Source organism: Mandrillus leucophaeus, unplaced genomic scaffold (assembly GCF_000951045.1).
Source record: "Mandrillus leucophaeus isolate KB7577 unplaced genomic scaffold, Mleu.le_1.0 Scaffold46, whole genome shotgun sequence".
NCBI lineage: Eukaryota > Metazoa > Chordata > Mammalia > Primates > Cercopithecidae > Mandrillus > Mandrillus leucophaeus.
This window is the reverse complement of record NW_012104920.1, coordinates 1057166-1070405: the sequence shown is the minus strand read 5'-3', so window position 1 is coordinate 1070405 and position 13240 is coordinate 1057166. Positions and strand designations below refer to the sequence as shown.

The 13240-nt window shown below is 48.8% G+C and overlaps 1 protein-coding gene across 1 annotated transcript in view; it reads left to right on the top strand.

Moving 5' to 3' along the window:
• Positions 1-13240, top strand: part of DNAH2 (dynein, axonemal, heavy chain 2) — a 150399-nt gene that overhangs the window by 19655 nt on the left and 117504 nt on the right. The window contains exons 7-11 of the mRNA XM_011994733.1: positions 1825-2016; positions 4125-4330; positions 4808-4937; positions 5204-5386; positions 6893-7107. Of these exons, the coding sequence (XP_011850123.1) occupies positions 1825-2016; positions 4125-4330; positions 4808-4937; positions 5204-5386; positions 6893-7107 (926 nt within the window). The remainder of the gene's footprint in view (positions 1-1824; positions 2017-4124; positions 4331-4807; positions 4938-5203; positions 5387-6892; positions 7108-13240) is intronic.

Below are 13240 nucleotides of genomic sequence, written 5' to 3'. Positions count from 1 at the left end.
AGGTTCAAGCGATTCTCCTGCCTCAGCCTCCCAAGTAGCTGAGATTACAGGTGCCCGCCACCATGCCTGGCTAATTTGGGTATTTTTAGTAGACACCGGGTTTCACCATGTTAGTCAGGCTGGTCTCAAACGCCTGACCTCGTGATCCACCCACCTCGGCCTCCCAAAGTGCTGGGATTACAGGTGTGAGCCACTGCACCTGGTTCTTTTTCTTTCCTTTTCTTTTTTTTTCTTTTGAGACAGTGTGCTGGAGGCTGGAGTGCAGTGGTGTGATCTCCACTCACTGCAACCTCTGCCTCCTGGGCTCAAGGGATCCTCCCACATCAGCCTCCTAAGTAGCTGGGACTACAGGTGCGCACCAGCATGCCCAGCTAACTGTTGTATTTTTTGTAGAGACAGAATTTTGCTATGTTGCCCAGGCTGGTCTCGAACTCCTGAGCTCAAGCGATCCACCCACTTCAGCCTCTCAAAGTTTTGGGATTATAGGCGTGAGCTACCTCACCCAGCCCAATTGTTAATTTTTTTTTTTTTTGAGACAGTCTTGCTCTGTCGACCAGGCTGGAGTGCAATGGCGTGATCTCAGCTCACTGCAGCCTCTGCCTCCCAGGTTGAAGCGAGTCTCCTGCCTCAGCCCCCTGAGTAGCTGGGATTACAGGCGCATGCCACCATGCCCAGCTAATTTTTTGTATTTTTAGTAGAGACGGGGTTTCATGGTGTTAGCCAGGATGGTCTCGATCTCCTGACCTCGTGATCTGCCCGCCTTGGCCTCCCAAAGTGCTGGGATTACAGGCATGAGCCACTTCACCTGGCCTAATTTTTAATTTTTTTGTAGAGGTAGGATCTCATTATGTTGTCCAGGCTGGTCTCAAACTCCTGGTGATCCTTGGCCTCCCAAAGTGTTGAGATTATAGGTGTCAGCCACTACACCTGGCCAATAAACATTAAAAAAAAATTGATATGATGTGACAAGCTGATTATGCTGGTGCTAGGTCACACAGGAGGTAAGAGTGGCCTGTAGAGTACAGATAGAAGACCTGTTTTCCTAGGTGAAATTTTCGGTTAGGTATTAAGGGAATTGAGCCAGAACTAACTGGAGAAGCCTAAAGTCCTGGCTGAGAACAGGGCAGTGAGGGGAACTGGGTGACAACTATGGGGACAAATGAGAGTGATGTGCGGCCAGTTGATCAACAGCAACAGAGTGTCCGCTTAGTGCAGAGTCCTGAATTCAACTGGAGAGAACAGGAATAGACACAAAATCTAGAAAAATCTAGACTCGAGGGAATTCTCAGTCTGGTGGGGGAGCTGGGACACACACATGAGAAAAGACAGAAAAACTGACATGTGCTAACTCTGCTCTGAGGGCTCACAGAGACCTGAAATGATCGCTACTGTGTAGGGCTGATGGGAGGGCTTCCTCGTACAGGCAAGTCAGGATGGGGTTGAAGGTGGTTAAAAAGCACTTGTGGGCCGGGCGTGGTGGCTCACACCTATAATCCCAGCTCTTGGGAGGCCGAGGCGAGGGGATCACCTGAAGTCAGGAGTTCCAGACCAGCCTGGCTAACATGGTGAAACCCCATCTCTACTAAAAATACAAAAATTAGCTGGGCGTGGTGGTGAGTGCCTGTAATCCCAGCTACTCGGGAGGCTGAGGCAGGAGAATTGCTTGAATCCGGGAGGTGGAGGTTGCAGTGAGCCGAGATCTCACCATTGCCCTCCAGCCTGGGTGACAAGAGCAAAACTCTGTCTCAAAAAAAAAAAAAGCACTTGTGTTGAATCAGTGCTTTCCGGTGCATAAATCTACTTCTCGTCTCTTTTTACTGCCAGGATGGCTCGCGTCAAGCACAGTCAAACCTGACCTTTTTGTCAATCCTGAAGGAACCTTACCAGGAGTTGGCTTTCATGAAGCCCAAGGACATCTCTAGCAAGCTCCCTAAGCTGATCAGTCTCATCCGCATCATCTGGGTTAACTCTCCCCACTACAACACTCGGGAGAGACTGACCTCACTATTCCGAAAGGTGTGCATATGCCGAGGGCGGGGTGGAGGGGTTTACGAGGGTGGCCAGGTTTTCTGAAGCAGGGGCAATGCATTTGGCAGAGGATCTGTGGTTGAAAAGGTAGTGAAGGTTGACCTTTCTGCTCAGAGACCGAAGGCTTCTACCAGCATCATCTGCTTTAGGGTTGCTCCGCATCGCAGCCTGGGCTGGACTTTCTGTTTCTAGGTGGAGGTGGCTTAGGTAGGAAGAGGGGCTTCAGAAGAGGAGTTGGTGGAACACGGGGAAGCAGCAGGAAGAACAGACCCCCAAGCTGAGCTGTGCGGAAGACAAAGCTCTTCTCATTCCTCAAGATGGAGATTGCAGTGGGGGAGAGAGGGCTTTAGGAAGCAGCACGGGCTCTTGAGGAGCAGGGCCTGGTGCATTCACTGGGGGTGACAGAGCCAAAGAGTGGGAGAAGGGACACTGAGCTGAGACCTTGCTGGGCAGGGCGGCTGCAGAGCTGGGCTGAGGCAGAGTAAGGGGCCACCTAGGACAAGGAGTGGGCATGGAACCAGAGGTGTTAGTGTGGTCAGGGGTGGAGAACCAGGGGTGGGATGAGTTTCAGGATTCAAATCAAGGAGTAGGGGGCTGAGACACGAGGCACGGGCAGGGGATGCAGAGAAGGACTTGGGTGTCAAGGAGGCGGGGACAGAGGCTGTGGGGACTCCTTCCGCAGATGAGCAATGAGATCATCCGCTTATGCTGCCACGCCATCTCCCTGGACCGGATCTTTGAGGGATATGTCTCTTCCAGCAAGGAGGACCTGCAAGGCTGCATCCTCTGTTGTCATGCTTGGAAAGATCACTACCTACAGGCCGTGCAGATGCACACCGAGTATGACATGCCTCCCGTAACACCCCATATCTCAACTCCCTTGTCATCCTTGTAAGACGGTAGAGTCTGACTTCTTTCGTGTGCACTTTATTTAGCCTCTTGGTTGTATTTTCCTAGACCCAGGAGTTTCTACATCTGGCCAAGTTTTCTCTCTGGATACAGATACTGTAGCTCATTGCCCTGGCTTCTCCTTATTTTAATAATCTCTCCTCCCTGATCCCAGGAACCCTATCTGGTCTTTTCCTCCTATCTTGACCCCATCGTCTAAAATTCCGTTATGTATGAATCGGCTCCTAGAACTTAGATGCTCTGTCTCCTGTCTGGTTCTTCTCCCCCTGAGTCTCTTCCTTTGGGATTCAGCAGAGTTGTTTCTCGGAGTCTGGTTTTCTAGGGCTTTCCCTGAATGTAGGGCTCCTGGTCTAGCTTTACATAGCTAGACTGTGCTCTTGCCTTCCGATTCAGTCAGCCTTTCTCCTGACACAGGTTCTCCAGTCGGGGCTGGGTCCTAGACCAGACCAGCATCTTTGCTCAGGTTGATGCCTTCGTGCAGCGCTGCAAGGACCTTATTGAGGTGAGAAGACTGAAGAACCAAAAGCTAACAGCAGACCCTCCAGAATCCCTCCCCACCCCCCACCCCAGGAACCAGGGGAAACGGGGCAGAGGCTAAATATTGAACTTATGGCAGGGTGCGGTGGCTCACACCTGTAATCCCAGCACTTTGGGAGGCTGAGGCAGGTGGATCACCTGCCGCCAGGAGTTCGAGACCAGCCTGGCCAACATGGTGAAACATACCTGTAATCCTAACTGCTTGGGAGGCTGAGGCACAAGAATCTCTTGAACCGGGGAGGCGGAGGTTGCAGTGAGCCGAGATCGTGCTGCTGCACTCCAGCCTGGGCAACAGAGAGAGACTCCGTCTCAAAAAACAAAACAAAACAAAACAAAACAAAAAATTACACTCACCACATTGGCTTTTCCTGCACAATTGTGTGTCCTACCACCACACTGCTTTTTCTGGCATTTGCCTCTTATTGCTGCCCTACTATCTCATATTTCATTCTGCGGGCAAAGTTCATTCCAACAGCCCCCGGCAGCTGGTTGGCCCTCCCTGGTTTTTAGATATTTTCTTTTTTATTTTCTTTTTTTTTCACTTGCCGTCACTTGCAGTGATGTTTTTAGACATTTGAAGCTAAACCAAATACGTTAGGACTTTCGAGTTTGGAAGGAAAGCAGGAACCCTCACGCTGGCTTCTTTTTAGGTATGTGACTGTCAGTATCACTTCGCCCGCTGGGAAGATGGCAAGCAGGGTCCCCTTCCTTGCTTCTTCGGTGCCCAGGGGCCACAGATAACACGGAATTTGCTGGAGATTGAGGACATCTTTCATAAAAACCTGCACATGCTGCGAGCTGTTCGCGGGGGCATCCTGGATGTGAAGAACACCTCTTGGCATGAAGACTACAATAAGTGAGGGAACCACAGGCTGATGCCAGGCGTGGGCAGGGAAGGCACATCAGGGAACCAAGAGTAGGAGGAGTGGCAAGAGTGTGCAAAATAAATGGTGGAAGGACAGATTGGGATCAGGGTGGTGGGGAAGTGGGGACAGGAGAGAGTGCAGGGGAGGGGGGTGGCAACTCGGGTTGAGGGTTCCAGAGTGAGCCTTTCCGGACTTAGATCTTGGTTCTGCCACATACCAGATATATTACATTGGGCAAATTACTCCATCAGCTGTCTCCACTTCCTCCTCTATGCAATACAGTTGGCGATAGAGCCCATCTCACAGCATTGTTTTGAGGATTAAATGGATTCGTGTAGGTTAAAGTACTTAGAGGGCCCGCACACAGGAAACCCTCCCTCCTCAGCAACGCATGGGATTCTTCCTCGGGGGTGGACCCCCGGTCAGGCGAGGGCACTCAGCTGCCCCATGCCTCTCCACCGATGCAGGTTCCGGGCCGGAATCAAGGACCTGGAGGTGATGACCCAGAACCTGATCACCTCGGCCTTCGAGTTGGTGCGGGACGTACAGCACGGCGTGCTCCTGCTGGACACCTTCCACAGGCTTGCTGCCCGCGAGGTGCGGCTGCCCCGCGGCCTCCTCGGCTTTCCGTCCCGCGTGCTTTCTTGGAGTCCCTTCCCAGCCTTCCGGAGGCCCTCCTGCCTCCACGTGTGCCCTTCTCCATGTCCAGAATTCGGGCGCCTCTTGTCTTTCTTCTGTTCCCTGGCTTCGGCGTCCCCGGGAGTGTGACTCCCGCAGCGGGGTGCAGCTTTCCTCGGGGATGAGTGACCGGAGGGAACCCGCCTTCCCGGGCACGTCGCCAGCCTCTTCCTCTTCTTCCCTAGGCTATCAAGCGGACTTATGACAAGAAGGCGGTGGATCTCTACATGCTGTTCAATAGCGAGCTGGCCCTGGTGAACCGTGAACGGAACAAGAAGTGGCCAGACCTGGAGCCCTACATGGCCCAGTATTCCGGACAGGCGCGCTGGGTGCACATCCTCCGGCGTCGCGTCGACAGAGTCATGACCGTAAGTGCCTGGTCTTCTCCAAATTCTGTCGTCAGTGAGACGGCCGGGTTTGCAGGCTGTGCCGCGCCGGGAGGGATGGGGGACGGCTCCTGAGAGGTTCCCGGAAGAGTCTTCACGACCGGCACCTATGTCGGTGAGGGGAGTGGCAGGTTCAGTTCAGTGAGTCGTGGGTTAAGATCTGCAGAGGCAGTGTGTGAGGCTGGTGGAACATGGGCCATTTTAGGAATTTCCCTTCCTTTCTCCCTCCCTCCCGCCCTTTTTTGAGACGGAGTTTCGCTCTTGTTGCTGAGGCTGGAGTGCAGTGGCGCCATCTTGGCTCACCGCAATTTCCGCCTCCCGGGTTCAAGCGATTCTCCTGCCTCAGCCTCCCGAGGAGCTGGGATTACAGGCATGCGCCACCACGCCCGGCTAATTTTGTGTTTTTAGTAGAGAAGGGGTGTCTCCATGTTGGTCAGGCTGGTCTCGAACTCCCGACCTCAGGTGATACACCCACCTCAGCCTCCCAAAGTGCTGGGAATACAGGCGTGAGCCACTAGGCCCAGCCTCATTTTAGGAATTTCATATCAGGCTGCAGATGAGGAACAGGGCCGGTATCTAGGGTGTTGGGTCAGTAGAAGATACAGCCTCATGATCCAGAGACCTGGACAGGTGACACCCTTACACAGCCTGGTCTCTCTGGAAAGACAGCACAAAGAAACAACAAAAAACATTGTTTTAAAACTTTTTGGGGCCAGGTATGGTGGCTCACACCTGTAATCTCAAGACTTTGGAAGGCCGAGGTGGGTGGATCATTTGAGGTCAGGAGTTCAGGACCAGTTTGGCCAACATGGTGAGACCCTGTCTCTACTAAAAATACAAAAAGTTAGCCAGGTGTGGTGGCAGGTGCCTGTAATCCCAGCTACTCGGGAGGCTGAGGCAGGACAACTGCTTGAACCCTGGAGGCAGAAGTTGCAGTGAGCCGAGATCGCGCCACTGCACTCCAGCCTGGGTGATGGAGCGAGACTCCGTCACAAACAAATGAACAAACGAACACACACACACACACTCTTTCGGAATACACGTTGAAAGCTGTTGAGGTAGTGACCTGCCATCATGCAGCTGGTTCTGGTAGAGAGTTAGGCAGCCTGCAGATAGCTGGAGGCAGGTTTGGGCCTGGCGGGCTACATCTGGGCTAGGAAGGGCTGACACTGGTTTTCAACCTTGTGTCTCATATCCTGCTCCTTCTGTGACTGACCTTTTTTTCCCAACTTTTTTTCCTAAATGAATTCTCTGTGCTTCTCTTTCCTCATTTTGACTCCTTTTCTCATTGTGCCTTGGTCTCTTCCTGTCACCTTCCTTTTTGGCTTTACCTTCCTTCTAAGTTATCAAAACTCAATCCGTCTCCATAGCAAGCCTTATGCATATTGTTGGGGTACGTGCGCATGCACGCGTGTGTAGGTCTCAGGGAGATGGTGGCCCCTGGAGGAAGGTGGCAGGCCGGCTCCACCTGCCTGTTCTTCCCCTCAGTGCCTTGCTGGTGCTCATTTCCTGCCCCATATTGGGACTGGAGAGGAGAGTGTGCACACCTATCAGCAGATGGTCCAGGCCATTGATGAGCTGGTTCGAAAAACCTTCCAAGAGTGGACATCAACACTGGACAAGGATTGCATTCGGCGATTGGATACCCCATTGCTGCGAATCAGCCAGGAGAAGGCGGGCATGCTGGATGTCAACTTTGACAAGTACAGGAGCCACCTGGCCCCTTCTCCCCACACTCCCCTTCTGCAGCTCTCCCAAGAATTTAACTCCCATCTTTTGACTCCTCTGTTCATTATTCTCTCTCTTTCTTATATTACAATATGTTTGCTATTGACATTTTACTTTTTTTCTTTTTTTCTTTTTGTCTCTCCCCACCTCCCACCCTGCTATCAACATTTTAATTTTATAACTTATCTTAAAACAAAGCAAAACAATGATCGGCCAGGCACGGTGGCTCACACCTGTAATCCCAGCACTTTGGGAGGCTGAGGCAGGCGCATCACTTGAGCCCAGGAGTTCGAGACCAGCCTGGGCAACATGGCAAAACCCAATCTCTGCAAAAAATGCAAAGATTAGCCAGGCGTGGTGGCACAAGCCTATAGTCTCAGCTACTCGGGAGGGTGAGGTGGGAGGATTGCCTGAGCCCGGGAGGCAGAGGCTGCAGTGAGCTGAGATCACACCACTGCACTCCAGCCTGAGCGACAGAGTGACCCTGTCTCATAAACAAAAAACAAAAACCACTCCACTATCCGACTAAACCAGTGATGTCGCTGTTCTGCCACTAGATGGCCATGATGGCTCAGCTAAGTCACCCAAACCCTGCGCCTTTCATGAGCGTTGGTGGGGCTGTCAGACCATGCCCTCTCCTACAGCTTTACAGTTATGAAACTGTCATACTACAATTATTTAAAATGTAATTAATCAATTAACTAATTTATTAAAAATATATAGTGAGCGCCTTCCATGTGTCAGGAACTGAAATAGGAACAGGCAGGGAATGTATACAACGCCAAGTCCCTGCCTTCAGGGAGGTTAGGCCACTGTTCTCTAAGTCAACAGCTCTACTCTTGGAGGGGGGCTTCCTGTCCACATAAGATGCTTTGAGACTGTGGCTACTAGTGCTGGCTTCCACTCATATAATGTCCATGCTTGAGCCCAGCCAGCATGGCGAAACCCTGTCTCTACTAAAAATACAAAAATTAGCTGGGCGTGGTGGCGGGCACCTATAATCCCAGCTACTCGGGAGGCTGAGGCAGGAAAATCGCTTGAACCCGGGAGGCAGAGGTTGCAGTGAGCCGAGATCGCGCCATTGCACTCCAGCCTGGGGGACAGAGCGAGACCCCGTCCCCCCCACCCCCAAAAAAGTCCATACTTGTGAGGCCAAATGTAGGAGGGGCTTTGCCAGAGCAGTCCTGTGTGCAGATGGAGTCCCAGGTACAGATGAGACTGAGTGTCTGTCCTGGGCAGCAAAAGGTGGCCTAACCAGGGGAGGAGGGCACCTTCTGGCTGAGAAAGGAAGCAAAAGAACCAGGACGGAGAAGCAGAGCGTAGTGTCAGGTGAGAGGGGTGAGGCAGAGGCATCAGTGAGGAAGACAGGGATGTTGGGAGCCGCACGGACGAGGAGGCCATTGAGGAGCAGAGTGTGAACGTGGCCAGGTTTGAGAAAAGGCTCCGAGCAGTGAGGTTGTTGGAAATTGGCTTTGCTTAGCTTCCTGGTTTTGTGAGTTATGGCCAAGCACGATCACGTAAACATTGCCTCATAAATCAACGATAAGATTCAGAAGAGTTAGAAGCTAGGCCAGAGTTAGCCTAGTTATGCCATTTGCAAGCGCATAATGGGGTTGAACCTGCAAGACACATTCTCCCATCAAGATGGGTACCCGCAAAGGCATTGTGTCAGGAAAGCTGCGCAGACACCCTTGGAGTTTATGGATATGAGCGCACACGGTTCACCAGCTGTCCTTTTTCTGTGAAATAAGGGATTGTATTCAAATAACAGGATTTCATTAAACACTAATGATCAATCTTTACATTTCTTTCTTTTTTTTTTCTCGAGACAAAGTCTCACTCTGTCGCCCAGGCTGGAGTGCAGTGGTGCAATCTCGGCTCACTGCAACTTCTGCCTCCTGAGTTCAAGCAATTCTCCTGCCTCAGCCACCGGAGGAGCTGGGATTACAGGCACCCCCCACCATGCCGGAATAATTTTTGTGTTTTCATTAGAGATAGTGTTTTGCCATGTTGGCCAAGCTGGTCTTAAAATCCTGACCTCAGGTGATCTGGCTGCCTTGGCCTCCCAAAGTGCTGGGATTACAGGCGTGAGCCACTGTGTCTGGCCAAATATTTACATTTGAAATCCGAGAGAAAACAAAAGTTGAGACAAGAGGTAAAGAAATGCTGTGTGTGGGCAGAAGGAAGAAGAGGATTAGGAAGACTAGCTAATGGGTACTAGGCTTAATACCTGGGTGACGAAATCATCCGCACAACAAACTCTCAGGACACAAGTTTACCTGTATAACAAACCTGCACATGTACCCCTGAACTTGAAATAAAAGTTAAATTAAAAAAAAAAAAAAAAGAAATGCCATATGTGGCTGGCGCGGTGGCTCACGCCTAAAATCCCAACACTTTGGAAGGCCAAGGCGGGAGGATCGCTTGAGCCCAGGAGTCCGAGATCAGTGGGGGCATAAACAAAAATTAGCCAGGCGTAGTGGTGCATGCCTGTAGTCCCAGCTACTCAGGAGGCTGAGGTGGAAGGATTGCTTGAGCCCAGGATATGAGGCTGTAATGAGCTGTGATCGTGCCACTGCATTCCAGCCTAGGCAACAGCCAGACCCTGTCTCGAAAGAAGGAAAGAAGGAAGGAAAGAAAGAAAGAAGGAAAGAAAGAAGGAAAGAAAGAAAGTGTTTATATATGCTAAGACACCTGCACGTTGTGCACATGTACCCTAGAACTTAAAGTATAATAAAAAATAATTAATTAATTAAAAAAAAAAAAAAAAAAAAGAAATGCCATATGTGAGCACTGGTTGGTGGCTACCTCCTTCTACTCGCCAGGAGTCAGCCAGTGAGAGTAGATACAGCAAGAACTTCAGTGCTAAATAGTCTCAAGTTCAAACTCCAGTGCATTTTGCCATGTGACCTCAGGCGGGCCGTTGAATTTCTCTGAGCCTGAGTTTCCTCATCTACTTAAAAAACCCTTTCCTGGCGTTGTCGTGCAGCCGATGACTCATGCAAAGGTCGTCACAAAGAATGAACAATCAACAAGCATTCTTGCCCTTTCAAAACAATCGCCTCATAAAACCTGATGAAGATAATATTTTCAAAACAAATTTAGCAGAGTGATGTAATGGTTTTCATTTTTAAAACATTTTAACCTTTACAAAGGGCTAATATAGGCATACAGTGTAAAATTCAAAAGTTATTCTACAGAAGGATAGAGAATGAAAAGCCTGCTCCTCTGCTGTCCCCTGGGAGATCCAGTTTCACTCTGAAGAGTGTCAGTGTTCCAGGTTCTTGTATCATATTCCAAGAATAGACATATATGTCTACTTAAGTATCCTTTTGTGCATAAATAGTAGCATAATATACATATTGTTCTATATATTCAAAGTGTTTTCAAAATGATTTTTTCATCATAAAATTATTGATCATTTTAGAACATTTGCAAAATGCAGAAAAGTAGAATGAAGAAAAAAATACTCCTAAGAATAACCACATTTAATGATTTCGTGTATTTTTATCACTGCCTCCCCAACCCCCATTTCATTTGGTTGTTTTCCTTTAATCTTTTAAATCTTTACTGAGGATTTTAAAATGACAAAAACAGTATATGCTCACCATTAAGAAAAACAAAAGATTAATGTGGAAGTATGTAAAGGAATGGCCCGCGTGCTGACTCACGCCTGTAATCCTAGTACCTTGGGAGGCCGAGGTGGGCTGATCACCTGAGGTCAGGAGTTTGAGACCAGCCTGGCCAACATGGTGAAACTCCGTCTCTACTAAAAATACAAAAATTAGGCGGGCATGGTGGCGGGCGCCTGTAGTCCCAGTTGCTTGGGAGGCTGAGACAGGAGAATCGCTTGAACCCGGGAGGCGGAGGTTGCAGTGAGCCGAGAATGCGCTTCTGCACTCCAGCCTGGGCAACAAGAGTGAAACTTCGTCTCAAAACAAAACAAAAAGATGTATGTAAGGGAAAACCTGAAAATTCAGCACATATTCCCAATCCCTAGAGGTAACCATGATTATCATGTAATCAAAAATATATCCTGCATACATAAAATAGAATCACATTATGACCAGCGTTTTTGCAACTTGCCTTTTTTTTTTAATGTGGAGACAGGGTCTTCTGTATTGCCTAGACTGGTCTGGAACTTCTGGCCTCAAGTGATCCTCCCACCTTGGCCTCCCAAAGTGCTGGGAGCTACTGTACCCGGTCACAACTTTTTTTTTTTTTTTTTTTTGAGGTTAACAATTTATGTGGGGATCTTTCATTCTGTATGTATAGAATTACTTAATTCTTTTTCCTGGCTTACCGTATTTCATAGTATGGGCTGTACTGTAATTTAATGAACCAGTCTACTATTGATGGCCTTGTAAATTGTACAGTTTCTGTAAGGTTCTTGACTATTTGGTGCTCATGGATTTCAACTGCGCTTCCCGCACTTGGTTCCCTTCCCTCTGCATCGCTTTGTTTACTGAAATTTGAGCACAGTGTCCATCTAGTTAGGATAAACGAGGAGACAACTTCTCTGTCTGCTATTATCATCTCTTGTCTGGAATACCTTTTGCATAATCTTGATAGTAGAGCTTATCAAGGCAACTCTGGGCCAAGTATTTATGGCCTGGGGTTATCTAAAACCCAAATAATGGCTAAACACATCTTTGAGATAGAAGAGGTACCTGTTCCTGTCCTTTGGGAATTGTTTTCTACGGAGATGTTATAGGATACTTTACATTTTTGTGGTTTTAAGATAAAACTGCCTCAATCCAGTAAATAATGGAAGGGAAAGAACATGATCACAGTGAAGGATTTTGAAAGTCTGGGCTCATCACCAGTAAAGAAATCCAAGTCAGTTGCAGCTTCCAAAACTTATTAACACTTCAAGGAGGTGAAGATAACTTGATCAGATTTGCTCTTTGTGTTCAAGCTCCAGTTAAGATCTTGAAATAAGCAGACCGTTCAAATGGTCTGATGTTCCTCGGAATTACCTGGCTCTCTTAGTTCTGGAGCCTTCCAGTCCCTAATAGCACTTATTTAATCCCACAAGGGGTTTTGCTATCCCACCTATATCCCAAATATTTGAACTCTGAAGTCCAAATCGGCTTTTATCACGTTTTACGGCCAGAACAGCTTCACAGATTGCACTTAACACAAACATATTCCAGATGTCATCCACACCCTGGCTGAAGAAGCTGTGTTATCACCGTGTGTAGAGCAGAGTAGAATTTCCTGAGAGCAGGAGATGAGATACTGAGGTCTGTTTTTTGTTCCCAGAGCTTCTCTCTTTCTTCCCCCCGGTCATAGAGTGCCTTCTCCCCCAGGTCAGCCCGCTGTGGGCTCTTAAGCACTCAATTCCGCCGGCTTTCCTTTCTACCTCTACTGCCTGACCACTTGTTTGGAGATAAATTATGAAGTATTTTTAAAAAGTCATCCCTCAGACAGATTTTTATTTATTTTTATTTTTGAGACAAAGTCTTACTCTGTTACCCAGCCTGAAGTGCATTGGTACAATCTTGGCTCACCGTGGCCCCCGCCTCCCGGGCTCAAGCGACCCTCCCACCTCAGCTTCCTGAGTACTGGGAACACAGGCACCTGCCACCATGCCTGGCTAATTTTTTCTATTTTTGGTAGAGATGGGTTTTTGCCATATTGTCCAGGCTGGTCTCAAACTCCTGAGTTCAAGCCATTCACCCACCTCAGCCTCCCAAAGTGTTGGGATTACAGGCCTAAGCTACCTTGCCCAACCCTGCCAAACATTTTTTTTTTTTTTAAAAAGAAAAACTGATATTTGTCAATAAAATAAAATTTGCATTCTGGAAATTTCTTGACAAACTTCTGTTAAAGACTGAACATCATTCAAAGGGTCTCCCAGGATTTTCAGCTCAGCATCAGGAAGGTATTGTCCGAATTCATCCTGTTGACTGACATATTAAACTTGGATAATTTGCCTTAAAGTTACCTTGAAAATCTTGCCAAGGCCGGGTGCGGTGGCTCACACCTGTAATCCCAGCACTTCGGGAGATCAAGGCGGGCGGATCACCTGAGGTCAGAAGTTTGAGACTAGCCTGACCAACGTGGAGAAACCCTGTCTCTACTAAAAATACAAAATTAGCCGGG